The sequence below is a fragment of the Marmota marmota genome, unplaced genomic scaffold (assembly GCF_001458135.2).
Source record: "Marmota marmota marmota unplaced genomic scaffold, marMar, whole genome shotgun sequence".
Classification (NCBI taxonomy): domain Eukaryota; kingdom Metazoa; phylum Chordata; class Mammalia; order Rodentia; family Sciuridae; genus Marmota; species Marmota marmota.
In genome coordinates, this window is record NW_026000206.1 from 6,710,795 (window position 1) to 6,731,970 (window position 21,176).

The following is a 21,176-nucleotide window of genomic DNA, read 5'->3' on the forward strand; positions in this document are numbered from 1 at the left end:
CCAATGCTACCAAATTCCTAATGCATGATCATCTGGAGACCTCCTCTTGGGTTCCTGTTTGATGTCACCTGGAATAACATCTTGGCATTCAAATCTAATGAAGGGACGTATACTAAATATCCTTGCCCATTTTTCAATTCAAATGTATCCATATAACATTTTCTCCATCATAACTACATCTATTACTGAACAATTATTGCAAATTATCTAAGTCTGAGTGGTATTCTTAGCCACTGCTGAAACAAGTCATAAAGGATATCTGAAAATTTGGAACCGAGATATGCAGTTCCCATTCCTTAGCTACAGTACCAGCCCTAGCTAAAACAAAGGAAGAAGGAGCTATACAGTATGATTGTTTTTAATTTTTGAAGGGCCCACCTGTTCCAAGATTTTGCTTTCTCTTACTTATCTACCATTCCTCCCAGTATCTTCACTCAATCATACCCAGAACACAAATGCCTTTCAATATAACTGAATATTTTAAATGAGGTGGTAAAATCCCAAACAATTCAACGTATTATCCCCAGTGGAAAGAAGGGTCCTTGAAGGAAAGAATATTTGGCACTGGTGTGTGCTAGGAATCATGCTAAGCTGCTTTACATTTATTTTCTCACTTAATATTCAGAATCCTATTAGGCAAGGGCTATACCGTTGATTGTCTCCATCCCATCAAGCATGTATGGAAATGAAAACAACCCTAAGTAAGTATATATTATACAATTGGGGGCTTTGCTATTAGCACAATATAGTTCAGTTTCGTTGAGGGGATAAGCAGTTATACGGACAAATTGACAGAAGCCCACAGAGGTAGAGGGTACAAAAGGGCAGACCCACGTACTAAGACTCAAGAACAATCTCTGTGACACAAAAAGGCAGAAGTCTCAAAGCCTGGGACTTCAATAGTAAAGGTTATCCATGAATGTATGCAGTTGTGTGTGTTTGGGGCACAGAAAAACCAAATCAGGAAGATCCTTCAGATTATCACAATTTTCCTTAAGCTTAGTGCCTTGATCTCTCGTCTTTTTATATATAAAGTGGAAGTGGTCTAAATAAAATGTAAATTTCTAAGTTTACTGGATAAATCATTTCTATGGTCAAATGAATACAAACTGAAATATATAGCAGAGACAATACTCAACTCTAAAGTTTAACAAAGCATGCACAGAGTTTTTAAATTGAAAAATACTCATCTGGTCACTTTAAATATTTTATTATGTGTACATATATTTTTCATATACAGATATCTTGGCTTAAAAGAGCCATCAGTTACCTAACAACTCATATTTAGCTAAAAATGGAATGTTTAAGGTCCTCATACATAGTAAAAATCTATTTTGCAGGTCTTTTTCTAAACCTTGGATCAAATTCAAAGATTATGGACTAAATGTTGGTTTCCTCCCCAAATCTGTATATTGAAGTACTAAGCCCTGAAGTGATGATATTTGGAGGTGGGAACGTTGTGAAGCAATTTAGGGTTAGATGAGGACCTGAAGAATTAAAATTAGTGCCCTTAAAAAAAAAAAAAAAAAGAGAGAGAGAGAGACCAGTTTGTGTGCCTCTCTTTTCTCTCTCCCTCCTTCCCTCCCTCCCCCCACTAGCACATACAAGGAGGTCGCAGGAACACACAAGGATGGCAGCCACCTTCACGCCAAAGGAAAAGATTTCAGAATGGAACATACCTTGCCAGCACCTTGATACTGGAATTCCAGCCTCCAGAACTGTAAGAAATAAATTTCTGTTGTTTAAGACCCCCAAGTCTACAGTACTGTATTACGACAACCTAAGCTGCAGTAGCAGAGAATTTTAATATCACCAACTGAATGCTCTTGATGTACAGAAAGAAAAACTAAAGTTCAGAAAAGGAAAGTAATTTGCATAGTCTAATCACTTGGAACCAGTTTTTTTTTTCTCTTTCCATTTTTGTTTTTTGTGTTTGTGTGTGTGTGTGTTTGTGTGTGTTTAAAGAGGGGTCTCACTGTGTTGCCCAGGCTGGCCTTAAACTTTCATTCCTTTTGCCTGAGCCTCCCAAATGGTTGAGATTAGAAGCACACAACTCCACTCACGACCATCTAGTTTTTTTTTAATAATTTTTTTTTTAATATTTATTTTTTAGTTTTCAGCGGACATAACATCTTTGTTTTGTGTGTGGTGCTGAGGATCGAACCCGGGCCGCACGCATGCTAGGCGAGCGCGCTACCGCTTGAGCCACATCCCCAGCTCCTAGTATTTTTTTAAATCATTTCCTTTGGGGGGGATAGTAGAGGATAGGAATGGCAGCAGAATACAACAGACACTAGTATGGCAGTATGTAAAAAAGTGGATGTGTAACCAATGTGAATCTGCAGTATGTATACGGGGTAAAAATGGGAGTGCATAATCTGCTTGAATCAAATGTATGAAATATGATATGTCAAGAACTTTGTAATGTTTTGAACAACTAATAATAAAAAAAGACAGAAAAAAAATTTTAAAAAAACTTAGAAACAAATTTTAGTTCTAAAAAAATAAATAATTTCCTTTGATATTATTAAGTTATTTCCTTTGGTAATATTAAGTAATTCTATTACTTAACATATTTTAATTATAAGATAAATTCAACTCAATTCCAAGCTGAAAAAATAATCTAATTTATTTGTTGCAAATTATTGGTCAAATGAACTTAATAAATTATCTCTTCTAGTTATAAAACATCTTTATCATACAGAGATTCCAATAGGAAACCTCAACTCACTAATTGAACAAACCTTTGGGAAAGACAGCTTATTTCATAGTGAAGTCCAATACTCAGAACTGCTCTGTTTAATTAATTACTTTTTAATTAAATAATAACCACAAAACTTGACATTTCCAACTACAAAGCCATGTGGAATTCTAGCCTCTCTCTTGAACAAAATATATTATCAATTTTTGACCCAAATAGCTCTCTTCATGGAATAGAGCTTTCCTCTACACCCACTGGGGTCTGCAGAGGGGATAAATGGCTCAGACTTGTGTGTCTTGCTTATGACCGCTTCTCAAAAATCAACAAACATTATTCTCATTCAAAACAACAGCCTAAAAGCAGTTTCACTGAAACACAAACGGACCTCAAACATTCTATTTGCATAACACAACATGTAGTTTTCACTCAGGCCTTCCTTCCAAAGCTTGCATACAGCTCTTAAATTCAGCCCAGTATGCTTTATTATATACCATATTATGATTTTCCCCATTCAGACTCCAACTAGGCTTCTTACCAATGACATAGAAAGAAAACCTAATTATCACTGCTTTGGCACATCTAAATTTATTTCATTACCAAAATCAACAGAGTAGGAGCTAGATGCTGTCACAGAAAGGCAGAGGGATATGGAGTATAAACTGCTCTTTCCTCTACTCTTCCTCTCCACACCCCGCCCCTCAAAGTTCCACAGTTGGAAATCATCCTAACATTTTTTTAGCCAGGATGTACTAAAATTAGATGGGAACAAAGGCCTGACATTTTCATATTAGCAAAAGGGTTAGGAGGCAAATGTGAACTGGCAGCACCCACACTCATCTACACATAGCCTTTTCCTCCCAAGTCTCTCCTCTCTGAAGTAGTAAGGCATTCGACAGCAGGGTACAACACCGTTTCCATTCTGCTACCATCCCTGATAATAAACTGCTTTATCTGTAAATACCTTAATAAAGAGTGGTAAATACAGTTCACAGTCCCCTTGCCAACCAAAGTATTTTCATGTTTCTTTCTAAACTATTCTGATATTATCCAGGACATGCTAATTGATGGATCATGTGTAAATGTTTATGTATTGAAAAAACAAATACATAAAGAACAAATGGACTCACTTTTCTTAAGAAGCTTCCACAGAGCATGCACAATAAAGACTGTTCATTAAAATACTTATCATTTGCTGATGCAGTAATAACAACACACAGTTAAAAAATATAAAATGGAAGAATTCACTGTTTCTTCAAAAAACAAGAAAAATAGGGGCTGGGGTTGTGGCTCAAGTGGTAGAGTGCTCACCTAGCATGCATAAGGCACTGGATTCAATCCTTGGCACCACATAAAAAAATATAGACACCACATAAAAAAAATAAAGATATTGTGTCCTCCTAAAACTAAAATAAATATTTTTTAAAAAAACAAGAAAATTGCTTCTGAAAAACTTAGACTTTGACTTTTTATACTGTCCTCTAATAACCTAGGCAAGTTATTTGCGAAAAAAAGTTTTAAGGCATGATCTATCACTTGGTTTCAGTCTTTTTTACAATAGTATCAACATAACAAAAGTACATTATAGTCTGTACATCCAGTTTTTGAAGTTCTACTCCATAAAAGCAGGATATTCATATATTCACATTTTGGGTATTATTCCTATCTTTTTAATTTGGTTTCACTGGGCCTAAACTACATGTCTACACAGTGACAGTTCAAAATTCAACTTTAAAAAAGCCCTTTTAATTATTAGTCTAATGTACTGTTATAAAGATTTTTTAAAACCCAGTAAGTACCAACTTCATCTCTTTTTTTTTTTTTTTTTTTCTTTCCTTTCCTGGTTACTGGAGCCCATCTTGACATCTAAGCTGGAAATGAATGATCTTTCAACAACACTCCAGGGATTTTGCTAAGGTCATATTCAATCATTCATTAGGCTTCTTACCCGAAGCTTTTCAGAGTTCCATTGTAGAGCTGGTTTTATTCAGCATTTATGTAGCCTGTGGGCTTGGGTATTTGTCTGCTTAATGTTGAGTTTCATTTCTATGCCCCTAACATAGGAATCCATCAATTGACCAAAGAATTTCAAACTATTCTTTTAGTTTTCTAACAAATTGCATGGTATGTATGAAGAATAAATTAGCATTCATTTTCTTCCATTAACTGTTAATAAAACATGCTCCTACACTCCCCCTTCTAAGGACATCTTTTTCCTATCTAAAAGAAATTACAATGATTTCCTAATTTTTTCCCACTGCAATTGTCTTTCAACCTAAAATGATCTTTGCTTCCCACAATCAAGCTCTAGATCATGGCAGCCTTCTTCCAGTAAAATATACCAGACAAGACTCCTTTCATAGCCTATCCACATGCACCCTTACAATTAGCTGAAGAGGTTACTACTGTGGAACACAAAACACTTGGTCTCTTGCTCTCAAAACAGAAGGCTGTCTCTGGAGCACATAAAATCTAGCTTAGAGAGCTAAAAACAGGAAATCAAAACCCAGGTCCCTTACTATGGAGACAAATGTTCACTTTTGAACATATTTTCATTGTAGGCCACCAGATAGAACAGACAGACAGACAGACACACACACACACACACACACACACACACCCCTATAAAATAACTTAAGAAAACAAAAATTAAAGACCACTAACATAGGCAGGGATATTCTATTTCGTTGCATGTCCATTTAAGGAAAATTATTTCAAGGCTATTCAAAAGTTAATTACTTAATGTAGGTTCCTTAAAAATTCAAGTTTCCAGCAGGGCATGGTGGTGCACAATCCCAGCTTCTGAGGAAGAGGGAAATTGAGACAGGAGGAGCCCATGTTCAAGGTCTGGGCAACTTGGCATGACTCAAAATCAAATTTAAAAAAAGGGCGAGGATATAGCTCAGTGGTAGAGCATTTGCCTGGCATGCACGAGGCCCTTGGGTTCAATTTCTAGTAGTAGGGGAAAAAATTAAGGTTTCTATTATACTCTAGATGAATGAGTGAGTTCAACATGCAGTACTGTATAACAATAAAAATTCAAAAATAAAAATGAATTGAAGCATATGATTCATAAAGAGGTAAAAAGTATATGTTTAGCTCCCTTCTTCCCTCAAACAGAAGTTTGCAAGCCTATCACAAAGGCAGTGGCAAATATGCTGCTACAATGAGTGGGAAAAATATCAAGGACAGTTTGTACTTATTTCAAAATGGCTTTAGTCAAGCTGCCAAGAGTAGTGTCATGTTTGATTCTCATATACATAAATGCCTGTCCCAAAAAAACAACTCTAACTTGTGCACCTGGCTTAATACAGAATATTCTAAAAACCTTCTATTTGTTAATTGGTGGCACCTGCCCATTCAGACTTCAATTCCCTTTGGACTTGCACACATACTTTCTACACACAGAAGTGGTTTGTTATATAGCAATAACATAAAAAGCAACAAATTCTGTGCAGGCTCCAGACACAGAAAAATCTCATTTGCATTTCAAACAAGTTTCCTCAAAATAAGTGTCTTTTGATTAAGTAAATTACAATCCCAACTTCTTATCCACAGAAAATGGCATTCGCTACATAACTTACTGCTCCTTTTTGTAACTGCATAATTTCATTCACAGTTACCCATATATTCATAAGGTTTAATAATACTAAGTTTAGTATTAATGTGTTTTTATGGTGTATTGCATTAACTCGTGGATATTTAATGGCCTGGTTTTTAACAACTTTGTATTATTTAAAAATACTAATTTTTTATTAGCATTTCTGGACCTTCCATTTGTTCTCATTTCAATCCTTAAAGAGGCTGCTGTCTAGCATAATTAAAGTAATAAGAAAAATGACAATTCCCTTTTCCTACCTAGCTTAGCAACAACTCCAAGAGTCAAAAAAGTAAAAAATAAATTTGTAGAAGATAAACATTCTGAAGATGGATGGTAGTGATTTTTGCATGATAATATGAATATACATAATTGCCACTGAATTATACACTTGAAAAGGCTTTAAAAAGCCAAGTGTGGTGGCATATGCTTTTAACCCCAACAGGAAGATCTCAAGTTCAAGGCCAACCTGCACAACTTAGCAAGACAAGTCTCAAATTTTAAAAAAAGAACTGGCAATGTAGTTTAGTGGTAAAGCACCCCTGGATTCAATCCCCAGCAAGGAAAAAAAAAATTAAAATGGTAAAATTCTTCTGGGTATTTGACCACAATTTTTAAAAAATTAATCTGTATAATAGATCAAGACCCATACAGTTTTGGAAGAAAAGAAACTAGTAAGTTTCAAAGCAGCACAGTATGGATAAAAACAAAAACAATAAAACTTGGAATTAAATGTCCTGGGTTTAGGGTTAGGTTAAGGGGAATGTTAATAAGAAAGAAGAGTCCTGATTCCCTCACCAAGGTTTTCTACTCAACTGGCAAACTGCTTCAAAAAAACTGTTTCCACCTACAATCAGATTCAGGAGCTACTGACCTCCAGCANAAAAAAAAAAAAAAAAAAAAAAAAAAAAAAGCTTCAGCTTTGCAAATGGAACAAACTTCACATAGTGACTCAAGGAGCTACTGAAACAAAGATCCATTCCAAGCAAATCAAACTCAATGTTTCAGTGTAGTTATACAGAAATATTTTGTTGGATTGGTGCTTTAAAAGTAGCACATACTTAACCACTCAAAATCCTAAATGAGTACTTATTGTTACTGTATTTGAAATGAAAGACTATTAATGCAGGAAGAAAAAAAAGACCAATCACTTCAAAAAACTACACAACTGCTAGATGGGGTGGCGCATGCCTGTAATCCCAGGGGCTTGTGAAGCTGAAGCAGGGGATCTCAAGTTCAAAGACAGCCTTGGCAACTTCGCTAGGCCCTAAGCAACTTAGCTAGACTCTGCCTCAAAATAAAAATAAAAAGGGCTGGGGATATGGATCAGTGATTAAGCACCCCTGGGTTCAATCTACAGTACCCACCCCCCCAAAAAAAAAACTATACAACTATTTTATGGTTTAGATCTCAGGTCTGAAACCAATACAATCTTTAAAAAGTTTACACTGCCAACATTTTGAAGTAATTTCTGACTTTTTACACATTAAAATAACCTTTTCCCAAAATTTCCCATACAAAACCATCTTGTGCAAGCAAAGTATTAACCTTAACAGTTAACTTTCATCTAAATGAAAGATATATCTTGCCTTGCCCCCCAAAAAAAGGAAAAGGAAGTAACACAAGACTTAGTAGAATAAGAACACTTACCAAATAAACAAAATTCTGTTAGTGTTGTAACCCAATAGGCCCAAGAAGCTGAAATTTGTCAAAAGTTATATAATATTTTTAAAACTTGCTTTATTACTCCAACATTAAAATATTATCTCAAAAACAAAGTGGTATTAAGTATTAACCTTCTTTATCTTCTTAAAGCAGTCTATACACTCATTCTCTTGCTAGATTATCCCTTAACTAGAACCCCTTTGTCTCTATAGCCCTAAGGGCTTATAGAACTGATACCACCCTTTCACAGAATGACAAAACTCCAGTTCTTCATAGAGGCAAGTCATTCAAGACAAGAGATGGTGAAAAGTAATAAAGGACAATGAGACTCAGCTGGCTGACTCTTCATGCAGAGTACACTAGCAAGTTGTTAGCAATCACCACTAACAAGGAGCTGCATAGCTCCTAAAAATAACTGATTGACTTTTCTCACTGAATGTTATATGTAATAATCCTAGTTCCCCAATAACCTGTTAATGCTACAAAGGTAGAGATTTGGCCCCTGGGAAGCAGACTACGTAAGTAGAGAATAGGTTTTAGAGCCAAACCAGGTAAGAATCTGGTTCCAACATGTATAAGCTTCTGTTTCCTAATATATACCAAGAAGATACTGGGAGGATTCAAAGACATAATAATAATATAACTTAACACAGGGCTAGGATATAATAATATCCCTTAGTTTTATTACCTCCTATTACCCATTTATCCTCACAGTGTAAAATACCATCAGCTACAAAATATAGGCTCAATAAATATTTCTTGATCAACTGGCAGATTTCTCTAATTTTATTTAACTATATATGAATGCCAATCTTTTCCCAGGTGTTAATTTTGAAAATAACCACCATTCTACCCAAAGAAGTATTTCTTATTATGGTTCATAGTTTAATAAAATTGTTTTGCTTATTTTTCTGGCCCTGGAATGGTTTGGTCAAATCTTCAAAAATAGCTCCATTCAATTCAACTTTACCAAGGCACAAAAAAAGAATACATGCTTTTTGTAAATTCATTTACTACTTTTAAGTTTTTAACTGTTTAGAGTTACAGGGGATTTGTTTTAAATCATAAAGAAAAATATTTACATTTCAAATACAAAAGATTTTAAATTACTGTTGGTTGTTTACATGCTCATGATTCCTTTTTTTTACTATGCTGTGTAGCTTCTTTAAAAAAGCTACCTGAAATTGTCCCAGGAAAAGTCTCACGATTTTTGGAAAACCAATGCTGCTACACTGTTTCCAGATCTGCCTCCAAAACTGAACTTGGGTGTCGGCAGCTCTTCAAAAAGTTCAAATCCTGTCAGACAAAATTAAAATACTTTTATTAAGGATTGGACTCCACAGTTAAGGGAAATTTATACTTTCAAATCCTTTACAAAACTGTTACTTCAAACTCGGAAAATCAAAATGAAATTTGGTCACCATTCAAATTCTACCATGTTCGTGGCTTACATGTACACACTCAAAAAACACTTTGAAATGAACAAGGAATAGACAAGACCAAAAACAAATTACAAAAAGAAAGTGGGCTAGCTGGGCATGGGGGCACACCTGTAATCCCAGAGGCTCAGGAGACTGAGGCAAGAGAATCACAAATTCAAGACCAGCCTCAACAGTTTAGCAAGGCATAAAACAAATTAGAAGACCGTCTCAAAATAATAAATAAAAGGCTGAGGATGTGGCTCAGTGTAAAGCACCCTGGTTCAATCCTGGTACCAAAAAAATTTAATAAATAAAAGAGGCTATCCTTCCATCCCCCATTTCTTCAACTTCCTGTTTACCATTCCCTCCCACTTACACCTCCCCTAGCCTACTTTTCTGTTCCTTTGTAGGCAGCAGGTATGGCACTGAATTCTTACCATGTTCCAGGCACTGTTTTTTTATATATGGTTTTATATGGACTAATTAGGTTCACATCACACATAGAAAAAGCACATCATACATAGGAAAGGCTAACTTGGAAGTAAAAAATAAATTTGTAGAAGATAAACATTCTGAAGATGGATGGTAGTGATTTTTGCATGATAATATGAATATACATAATTGCCACTGAATTATACACTTGAAAAGGCTTTAAAAAGCCAAGTGTGGTGGCATATGCTTTTAACCCCAACAGGAAGATCTCAAGTTCAAGGCCAACCTGCACAACTTAGCAAGACAAGTCTCAAATTTTAAAAAAAGAACTGGCAATGTAGTTTAGTGGTAAAGCACCCCTGGATTCAATCCCCAGCAAGGAAAAAAAAAATTAAAATGGTAAAATTCTTCTGGGTATTTGACCACAATTTTTAAAAAATTAATCTGTATAATAGATCAAGACCCATACAGTTTTGGAAGAAAAGAAACTAGTAAGTTTCAAAGCAGCACAGTATGGATAAAAACAAAAACAATAAAACTTGGAATTAAATGTCCTGGGTTTAGGGTTAGGTTAAGGGGAATGTTAATAAGAAAGAAGAGTCCTGATTCCCTCACCAAGGTTTTCTACTCAACTGGCAAACTGCTTCAAAAAAACTGTTTCCACCTACAATCAGATTCAGGAGCTACTGACCTCCAGCAAGCTTTCCATACAGTCACCTTCCACCTTGCACAACATGACCCCCTCCTGGGGTAGCAGTGGTGAGCACCTCTATCTTGTTTTGCCAGCAAAATGCAGAGGAACCCAACGTGCACGTGCAGCATGTTATGCCAAGTGTAAACCCCAGTGCAGAGAGCAGGTGTGCAGAAATCCTGAAATCACGTGCAACAACAGACTGCGCCTTTCTAAGCCCACCCTTTTCATCTGTAAAAGCTTTGCCCTCTCAAACTCAGAAAGCAATCTGGGAACCCTTAACTGTGCACTCTCTCCCTTGTACCTGAGCAGAAATCCCAAGAAAACCTCATTCAGATGATATTGCTTGTCTCTGTGATTTCTATCTCAAGGGGAGCAAAAGGCTCAAATGAGCTGATAACACTAAGAGCTTTATAAAACCAAAATGAGCTGGCAACATCAAAAAGCTGAACTTTGCCTTTCACAGGTATATTCTCTAGGATCCCAAGTTCTGTACAAGGAGTTACAGATATCAATGCCCATATGGAACTTGCAGTGATTTTGTGTAGATTAAAAAAAAACAAAACAGTGTTTTCTAAACTATAAAATAAGATATAAATGTAAAAACATTTTACTACTTTGTCTTTTAAAAGTAAAAACAGGGCTGGGATACAGTTCAGTTATACAGCACTTGACTAACAAATATAGCTGGAAAGTCACTCACAAAAATTGTTAACCTACAGTTTCCTTCAGTGATATGACTAATAGTTTGGGAGGATTTCTTTTTCTTGGGGTGATGGGTTTCTCCATTCCCTAAGTTTCCATGTTTTGCACTCAAATAAGTGTGGTAAGCAGAAAAAAAAAAAAAGGTTATATATTATGGTGACAACTGGACTTTAATACTTTATTTCACTGCACATTCTAATTTATATTCTTTACCAAACTTCACCAAATCTTAATAACTAAATATTAAAATGCTCATTAAAACCTGATCATAAGGAGCTAGGGTTGTGGCTCAGTGGTACAGTGCTTGCCTGGCATGCATAAGGCACTGGTTTCAATCCTCAGAACCACATAAAAATAAAGATTGTGTCCACTAAAACTAAAAATAAATATTTTTTAAAAAACTGATCATAAGGCCACAGTTGCATACAACTTTAATCCCAGCTATGGGAGGCTAAGGTAAGAGAATCACAAGTCTAAGGCCAGCTTGGGCAACTTAGCAAGATCCATTCTCAAAAACTAAAAAGGCCTGGGGATATATAGCTCAGTGGTAGAGCACCTCTGGGTTCAATCCCCAATACTGGAAAGAAAAAAAAAAAAAAAAATGATCATAAGAAAACTTTTCCAAAGGAGAATAAGCCATTTAATAATATATTTTAAGCTAGAAAATAGGGTCACTATGTTAAGTACATGAGTGTACAACATATTTGTTTTCAGAAAATTTTACCTATGCTTAAAATAAAAATTTTCAAGAGAAAAGAGAACAATGTCAATTTTCCAGGAACCACTTTTTAGCTCACTGAACCTAACCCTACAGAATTTATTATATTTCAGTAATGTAATACACCAAAATCTTAACTAGTGATTATATTTCATTGATAGTTACAAATAATTTTATTATTTTAATTATATCTTAACTAGTGATTATATTCCATTGATAGTTACAAATTATTTTATGTATTGAGGTTAATATTTTCAATTTTTTTCAGAAAGATTCAGGATTATCTTTTAAGTAAAATAGACTGTCATTTTACTACAGTAGTTGTAACAAAGTCCTTTGGACATCAAATTAAAACAACCTAATATCTGGCAATTGATTAAAGTTATCTCTCACTAGAATGAAAACAGAAAATAATTATACTATATGAATAGGGCTATCCAGGAAAAATTCAAGCTTCATTTCAACAGTTTTATGAAACTCATTTGTAATGAGGAAAGAAGCAAAAAATCTTAAAAGCCTAGTGAGGCAAGCTTTGAATAAGGCCAATCTGAGGAGGCCTTCAGCAGTGATGAGTGGCAGAGTCCTTTTTTACTGACCTGTACATAACTCCAAACACCATTTTCTAAGAGACTTATACCTAAAAACAAAATCTTCAATGGAATGTAATGATTTCCTTAACATTTCCTGTTGTAACATTTTTGCTTATTTTAATTCTGTATTCAGTTCTAAAACTGAACATAAAGAGTTTACTCAATAGTTCTCAGACACAGACACATTTTTAAGTACTCGATACCAGGCTGAAGTCTGTTCCTCATTATCAAAGACAGACAAATACGTTTTTGTCTGCTGGTTCCAGGGGTAAAAGAGAACACCTGTATTTAAAAAACTAGGAAAGGAACCTGCCCTACGCAGTGTAATTCTGAGCATTTACTAAACTGTCAAGCTTCAGAAAAAGAGAAAGACTATTGATACAGGACCTAAAAAGTTCTAAAGGAAACAAATTTACATGGAAGATAATAAAATTAATGGCATAAAAGACAATAAATCATGTATAATTCTTGTTTTCCAGAGGCAATGGTAATGAAGCCACAGGCTCACATTTCCAGCCTCAAACACTTCTGGTTTTACATTATATAACATGTCAAAGTCATTAAGTGGACACAAAAGGATATGTGTTAAAAGAGTTCTCCATAGTTGAGTGTACTGGTGCACATCTGTAATCCCAGTGACCCCGGAGGCTGAGACAGGAATATCACAAGTTCGAGGTCAGCCTCAGCAACTTAGCAAGGCCCTAAGCAACTTAGTAAGATCCCGCCTCAAAAAAATAAAAAGGGCTAAGGATATGTATGGCTCAGTGGTAAAGCATCTCTAGGTTCAATTCCTAGTACCAAAAAAAAAGAAAAAGAAAAAAGAGTTCTCCCTATTAGTCCCCTTAATATCAGGTTAAAACCTAAGTTGTGGTATATGCAATATGGTTATAAATAATAATACACAGTAAACTGCTCCCTTAAGGTAACTGGTTTCTCATTAGCTTGTGACAAAGTTCAAATTTTTCAAATATTTAGTACCATATCATTCAGTTATTAAGACTTCATCCTGGGCTGGGGATGTGGCTCAAGCGGTAGTGCGCTCGCCTGGCATGCGTGTGGCCGGGGTTCGATCCTCAGCACCACATACAAACAAAGATGCTGTGTTTGCCGATAATAAAAAATAAATATTTAAAAAAAAAAAAGACTTCATCCTGAAAATTCCTCCCATTCCTCTAAGAGAAAAATTAATACTAATCTGAAAAGGATTCTAAGGAAGAAGCAAGCTAATGCCTAAACATTCTCAAAATACTTTCCCGGAAATGCCCAGGCACTGTATAAATAAACTGGCAGATAAAATATTTCTTAAAACATTCAAGAAACAGTCTGTCAAAGAACTCAAAATGTTTTGTGTATATATTATAGCTTCCTCAATCCTCACCAGACCCCAATTAGTAAAGACAGCACTAATCAGACTTGGCTAATGGGACAAAAAGAGCTCCTGATTTGGACCAAAACTGCGAAAAAAGGCAGAAATTTCCTTAAGAATAAGTAGGTAGAACTTCTAGCAATTCTCCCAATTTTGTTTCTGTGCAATGTTAACTGTTATATATACACTGAAAACAAGACAAATCCTAAATACCTAAATGACAACTAGAGCAAAACTATATATAGAACATCTATCTATAAAATTAAACTCTCATGATGTAAGACCTTAAAAAACTATGTTCATTTGCATTATTATGGATTTGCCAGTGAATCAAAAGCACAATATATATACTTTTGATTCTCTAAATAATAGATTGTATCACTGAAATAAAGAACTTGATTTTTACTAGCTCATAAATTTTAGTACTTAACTGCCAGAATTTCTGGGGAAATTTTTTTAAAAGGCCTCTGGATCTCAACCAATGTTATTTCTCTGTGCTTTGTATATACAGTTAAAAGTTATTACCAAGGTCATTAACAGAGAAGAAAAGCAAGCAACTCCCACAAATAGGAAAGTAAAACACTACAGCACCAAGGGGAAAAACCCAGTTAAATACAAGAAACCTGAAGTAAACACATGGTTAAATATCATGTAGCCATTTACCTTCACTGAATTCATTTAGCAACTCTTCCTTGGTCCAATTACACGAAGTTATTAGGAAAAAACCTTTTACTCTTAACACACTGGAGAGAGATTTCACATACTGCTTCCTCTTCTCAACTGCATTGTCAGGATTAAGGCTGATGGCATCAAAAGTTCCTTTATCAATACAAATATGAAATCCAGACAGCTTTGTGGAAAGATTCAAAAAGTCTTCTACCTAAATTAAAAATCAATGTCTGTGTGAGAACAATTAAGATATAATCTTCAAAGAATTTAAGTGACAACTTGTAAAAGATCATGAATAAAAACCCATTAATTACAACGGCATTTTACATATAATAAACATATTTTCAATTTTATAGCTAACTTTTATGAGTTTCATTCCAAAATCATTAAAGCCAAGATTAGTAAGAGGGGTTGATAGGGTTTCCTGGACATTCCAAATGTCTGCAAATCTGGAAACAAATCAAAGCCAGGCGTAGTACTGCCTAATACTTGCACATTATAGTGCTCACAAGTCTGGTTTTATGAAAAAGTTGTTTGTGACAAAAAAGTAAAATATTTGACATATTTATCAAACTGACAAAAATCTATTTGGAATGCAGGCCACTGGAAATAAGATTGTTAGCTTATATTCCTAGTCGTGTGACCTAAAGTAAACATGGTAAATCAGAAATTCTTTTGCTTTGCCTTTTCAGCAGTCCACAAAACCCCTACTGAGTATAATAAATGACATGAAGCTCAAAAAATTAAATAACTGTTTAAACTGTGATTATTTAACTTGGTAAATACCATGAAGTTTAGATTTTTACAGTCATACATCAGCAACCTATTTGCAAAAACCCAACACAATTTAAGTATTTGAAACAGAGAGATGTCTCAATTTTATAAAATATTCACAAAAATTTACCAGTGGTCTTTATTCTTAAAAGCTACTTTTAAAAAAATCCAGTAATTAGCTCATGATTATTAATTCAAGTTTAATAAAATAATTGTAATGAGTTTTATGTAAAACCCCTACTGACTTAAACATGCGCATATTATGTACTTATGTTTGAAAATGGGTTTTGTCCTCTCCCTCATAACCAAAGTACAGAATTCATTATACTGAAACAAAATAATGACAATCACCTGAAGAGTTAACTTCAGAGACGTTTCCTCATCCTAAATACATGTACAAAAGTACTCCTATACTCAATAAATAGATTGTGTATACTTATGTGCATTTGCAGGTACTTTTCAAACACAAGATATAACAGTAAATTAAACAAAAAAGTTCCCTTAATAGAATATGCCTTGGGGCTGGGGTTGTGGCTTAGTGATAGCGCACTTGCCTAGCATGCATGAGGCACTGGGTTCAATTCTCAGCACCACATACAAATAAATAAAATAAAGGTTCCATCAACAACTAAAAAATATTTTTAAAAAAATACAATAGGCCTTATAGAGTCTATAAAAGGAGAGATAAACAATAAATAAGCTGCTATGGTTTGAATGTGTCTTCCAGAATTTGTATATTGGAAATTTAACCTCCAAAGTCATATGTTTGAAAGTAGGACCTTTGGAAGGTCCCTAGGTCATGAGAGCTCTCCTCATAAATGGATTAATGGGTTATTGAAGAAGTGGTTCTGTAACAAAAGTAACAAACTCTCTGTGGTACACTCGCTCTGTCTATATGATGTCCTCTGCAAGGTTATGATCCAGGAAAGACCTCGTTAGTGTGATGTTTTTAGACTTCCCAGCCTCTAGACCTGTGAGCTAAATAAATCTTTTTATATATAATATATAAATCTTTTTATATTACCCAGTCTGTGGTATTCAGTGACAGCAGAAGGAAAAAGAAAAATACCCTAAGACATAAGCTAAACAAATAATTTCAATAAAGTGCTATTAATAAAACAGTAGGTGACAGGGATAAGAAATATTTTGGGGACTGGGGATGTGGTTCAAGTGGTAGCACGCTTGCCTGGCATGCGTGCAGCCCGGGTTCAATCCTCAGCACCACATACAAACAAAGATGTTGTGTCCGCTATAACTAAAAAATAAATACTAAAGTTCTCTCTCTCTCTAGACTCTTTCTCTCTTTAAAAGAAAAAGAAAGAAATATTTTGGAAGTAGTCTGGAAAGGCATTGCTAAGGTAATATTTGGGAAGAGATCAGAGTGATGAGAACAAGCCAAAAGTGCTAAGTAGTGGGACAAGAACAATGTTGGCAGAGGAAATCAGGACCAAAGAACAAGCTTAACATGTTTCAGGAAAAGAAACAGCCAGGGTGACTACAGAGTAATGGATAAAGGAGAAAACAAGTAAGAAATGAGGGACTTTGTAAGGCTGGGTTTGGGTTTTGGATTCCACTCTGAATACAAAGGAAAGACAAAGGCAGATTGTGAGCAAGAAAATGATGTGAATTGATTTACTGTGTGTGTGTGTGTGTGTATGTGTGTGTTGTGTACTGGGGATTTAACCTAGAGGCACTTTATCACTAAGCCATAACCCCAGCCCTTTTTATATTTTTTCTATTTGAGACAAGGTCTTGCTAAATTGCTTTTAGGACCTTACTAAATTGCTGAGGCTGGCCACAAACTTGTGATCCTTCTGCCTCAGCCTGGAGTCACTAGATTATTATAGGCATGCGCCAGCGTGCCCAGTTAATTTACATTTTAAAAGATCCCTCTGGCTACCCTGTAGTATATGGGCATCAGAGCTGCAAGAGTAAAATAAGGCAAAATAAAGGGCTCCTTGCTGTGGTAGTCTAGACAAGAAATGATGGTAGCTTGGACTTGGCAGGTAGCACTTGAAGTATAAAAGGAATGCTCACATTTCTGATATACTCTGAGAATAAAACTAAAAGAACTGGAGAGAAGGTTCAAAGGGAAAAAAAGAAAAGATTCCAGGATGACTCCCTGGGTTTTGGGTTAGTGCAACATGGTGAAAGGTGGCATTATTAATAGAGACAGGAAAGACTAAGAGCATGTTTAAGGAGGAGCATGTTTCATTTTGGTCTAATCAACCTAAGAGACTTAGTTATTCTAGTAGAACTTTAGACAGTTTTACATAATTCTGGAATTCAGGAAAGAGGTCTGGCTAGAAACAAAAATTTAGGAATCATGATCTCACAGAGTCTAGGACACAAAAATAAACCCAATGATCTTTGGGGGCATCATACCATTCTAGGAATCCACAGCTTTTTAATGTGGCTAAACCACAATTAGGTATTATTTTATGTTCTGCAAACATGCTGGGGAGTAGTATGAACACCCATGTACACAAGGAAGAAGATAATCCTCCTAAACTGACTAAATTAAAATTTTAATAGTTTTTTTTAAATGTTTTAATTTGTATTATTTATCCTTACTTTGAGTTCAAACAATCTCAGCACATTTTTAATATACTTTGGAAACATTTAAACTTTATAACTTTTATTATAAACAAAAGAATTATAGGAATATAAAAAATAGTTACCTTCAAGTTAATGTTAGATAACCCTTCTTTCTCTATAATATTTCCAGAAAGCTGAATTGCAGAAGGAGAATAATCAATTCCAGTAATATTAGAAAAACCAAATTTTGCCTAAGACAAAGAAACAATGTAATACTTCAGTTTAAATTTTAATATAATGTTTCATCTCTGAATTACAATATTCCTTTAGTAGTGGAATTGTTTTAATTATTTTTTAGATCAAATGACATATAATATCCAATAATCCACCATGTTTAAATTTTATTGTACAGTCCAAACAGAAACCAAAAGTTTACATTTCTATGACAATTCATTTGGTTTTATAAATATTTTGATTTCTTTTTCAAAAAAAAAATTCATTTTATCAAAGATAATAAAAATATATGTATTTTTTTAAAATATTTACTTATTTATTTATTTAAATAAATATTTATTTATTTATTTAAATATTTACTTCTGGGGCTGGGGATATGGCTCAAGCGGTAGCACACTCACCTGGCATGCGCGGGGTGCTGGGTTCAATCCTCAGCACCACATACAAATAAAATAAAGATGTTGTGTCCACTGAAAACTAAAAAATAAATATTAAAAAAAAAATTCTCTCTAAAAAAAATTTACTCACCAATTCATACAAAAATGTATCATAAATTTTATTTAACCCAATTAAGTATACGAATAAATTAAATGCACATATAGGAAGTTATTGATTTTAAAGTTTTTCCCTCAGTGTAATTATAAATTATTCAATTCTCTACCAGCCATGTGATTAATCACCCTATTTGCATAGTACTTTTTCATTTTCTAAATATTCCATAATTTCATTAGAATTTTACAAAAACTATGCATTAGGCTGTACAGGGGCTAATAAGGAGTTAAAGAAAACTACTGGATTTGAGGATTTTGCCATTTATTAGCCACAAATCCTCCTAAGGTGTGAGGCACCTGTAGCAAAAGCATGGTGGCTTCTGTTATTCATCCATCCCCTAACTACAATGAACATTTTTAGACCAATGAAGCTAAAAACAATTTCAAAGGAAATTAAAAAAAAAAAAAAAAAAAGACAGCTGCAAAATATAGTGTGGTCTAAAATTCCCTTGGTGTTTTTCACCATTTACTAATTGGTTACCACCTTCAAAACTTAACCTACTCCCACACCACCCATTCAGACTTATCTAGGCTTTTCAACCCCAAGACACTGATTCCTAATCTAAACTCAATGAACAAATATACCAATTAATTTAGACAGGGCATGCATTTTTTTCTCCTTTTAATTACTTTTATGTTTAACCTTGAGATCTAAATATCTCCTTTTTTGATGCCAACATCCTATACTTTTAGCTGTCTCCCTTCCTACTATTTGGAATTTTCATTTCTTCTTCTTTTTTTTTTTTTAATTTGTTCTTTTTAGTTATACATGACAGTAGAATGTATTTGACATACATACATGGAGTATAACTTCCTATCCTTGCAGTTGAAGAGAATATACAGTTACATTGATTGTGTGTTTATTTTTATTTTTTTAGTTGTGGATGGACACAATACCTTTATTTTATTTATTTACTTTTATGTGCTGAGAACAAAGCCCAGTGCTTCACACGTATTAGGCAAGTGCTCTACCACTGAGCTACAACTCCAACCCATGTGTTTATTCTTATAGCACAACTTATAAAAAACATAGACTGCCAGGCACAGTGGCGCACGCTTGTAATCCCAGCTGCTCAGGAGGCCAAGGAAGAAGAATCGCGAGTTCAAAGCCAACCTCAGCAACAACAAGGTGCTAAGCTATTCAGTGAGACCCTGTCTCTAAATAAAACACAAAATACGGTTGGAGATGCGTCTCAATGGCCAAGTGCTCCTCAGTTCAATCCCTGGTACGCAAAAAAAAAAAAACACTTTAGGTTTCTAGAACAATCACTTGGAGCCTCAAACTATCTCCAATGTTTTCCACATTCAATTTTTGGCACCAATGAAAAATAAGCAGACATTCAAGCAAACAATAAATGATCAAAAAATCAAGAGAAAAACTAACATTAGAAACAGACCCAAAGGAGAATCAAATAAAAGAATTACCAGAAACTGAAATAAATTACAATGACAAGATGGAGAATTCTGGCAGAGAACTAAGAACTTTAACAATGAACTGAATAAATAACAGAACTAAAACACTCAATAATTAAATTAAGAAACTCAAGGGTGGGCTTGATAGCAGATTAGACACAGCAAAATATTTTTTTTAAAGTGAAGAAAATATCCCTCTTAAACTCAGAATGACCAAGGTATGAAAAATTAAAATGAAAAAAACCTAAAAACTCTAATATGGCACAGAATATAACCTTTGATATAAAAATATATGTAACCTCAGAAGAAGAAATGAGACTGGGGTAGAAAAGAAAAAGTATATGGATAAGCATTTTGCCATACTGACAAAGGGCCCTAAACCACAGATACAGAAGCCCTATAAACTTAAAGCAAGATTAAAAAAAAAAAAAAAATTCTTACATACATATTTCTGATGAAAACCAAAAACAGAAAAATTTCAAAAACATTCAGCGAGTAGAGGTGAGGAGCATAAGGGGTCAGATTATCTTCAAAAGGCCATCAGTTTTACAGTTGACAACAAATCACAAACAATAGACACCAAAAGACAATGAAATAAAAACACCAATCTAAAATTATTTGGCAAAAAAATATCTTCCAAAAATGTAGGTATAATCAATGGAAAAGTACTAAAAAAGCAATGGTCATCAATAGGTACTAACAACAAAAAGGCAGACAACCAAACATTCTATGCCACATGTGTATGCCACCACCTAAAAATGTACCTGCCTTTTTTGGTACATTTTTAAAAAAGAATGCAAAAATCTCTGAATCAGGGGTCAACAAACTTTTCTAAAAAGGAACGGAGAATATACATTTTAGGCTTTGCCAGCCACACAGTCTATGTTGCAGTTACTCAACTCTACCATTGCAGCACTCAAGCAGCCACAGACATTATGTAAATCAATGGATGTGGCTACATTCCCACAAATATATATAAAAACAAAGGAAGCCCAGATTTGACACATATGCTGTAGCTTGCCAAACTTTATTCTTTTTTTTTTTTTAATTTTAATATTTATTTTTTAGTTATAGGTGGACACAACATCTTTGTATGTGGTGCTGAGGATCGAA

General features: G+C 34.5%; 1 protein-coding gene across 5 annotated transcripts in view; it reads right to left on the reverse strand.

Moving 5' to 3' along the window:
• The window catches only part of Eef1akmt2 (EEF1A lysine methyltransferase 2), an 80,807-nt gene that overhangs the window by 38,104 nt on the left and 21,527 nt on the right, over positions 1 to 21,176 (reverse strand). For 2 of the 5 annotated variants that reach the window (XM_048791365.1, XM_048791366.1), the window contains exons 4-6: positions 18,009 to 18,116; positions 14,548 to 14,764; positions 9,140 to 9,257 (exon numbers count right to left, since the gene is read on the reverse strand). In XM_048791365.1, the coding sequence (XP_048647322.1) occupies positions 9,163 to 9,257; positions 14,548 to 14,764; positions 18,009 to 18,116 (420 nt within the window). In that variant the 3' untranslated portion in view covers positions 9,140 to 9,162. Of the gene's footprint in view, positions 1 to 8,823; positions 9,258 to 14,547; positions 14,765 to 18,008; positions 18,117 to 21,176 lie in introns of those variants that run through there. The other 3 variants (XM_015498371.2, XM_015498375.2, XM_015498374.2) reach the window with 2 other exon arrangements.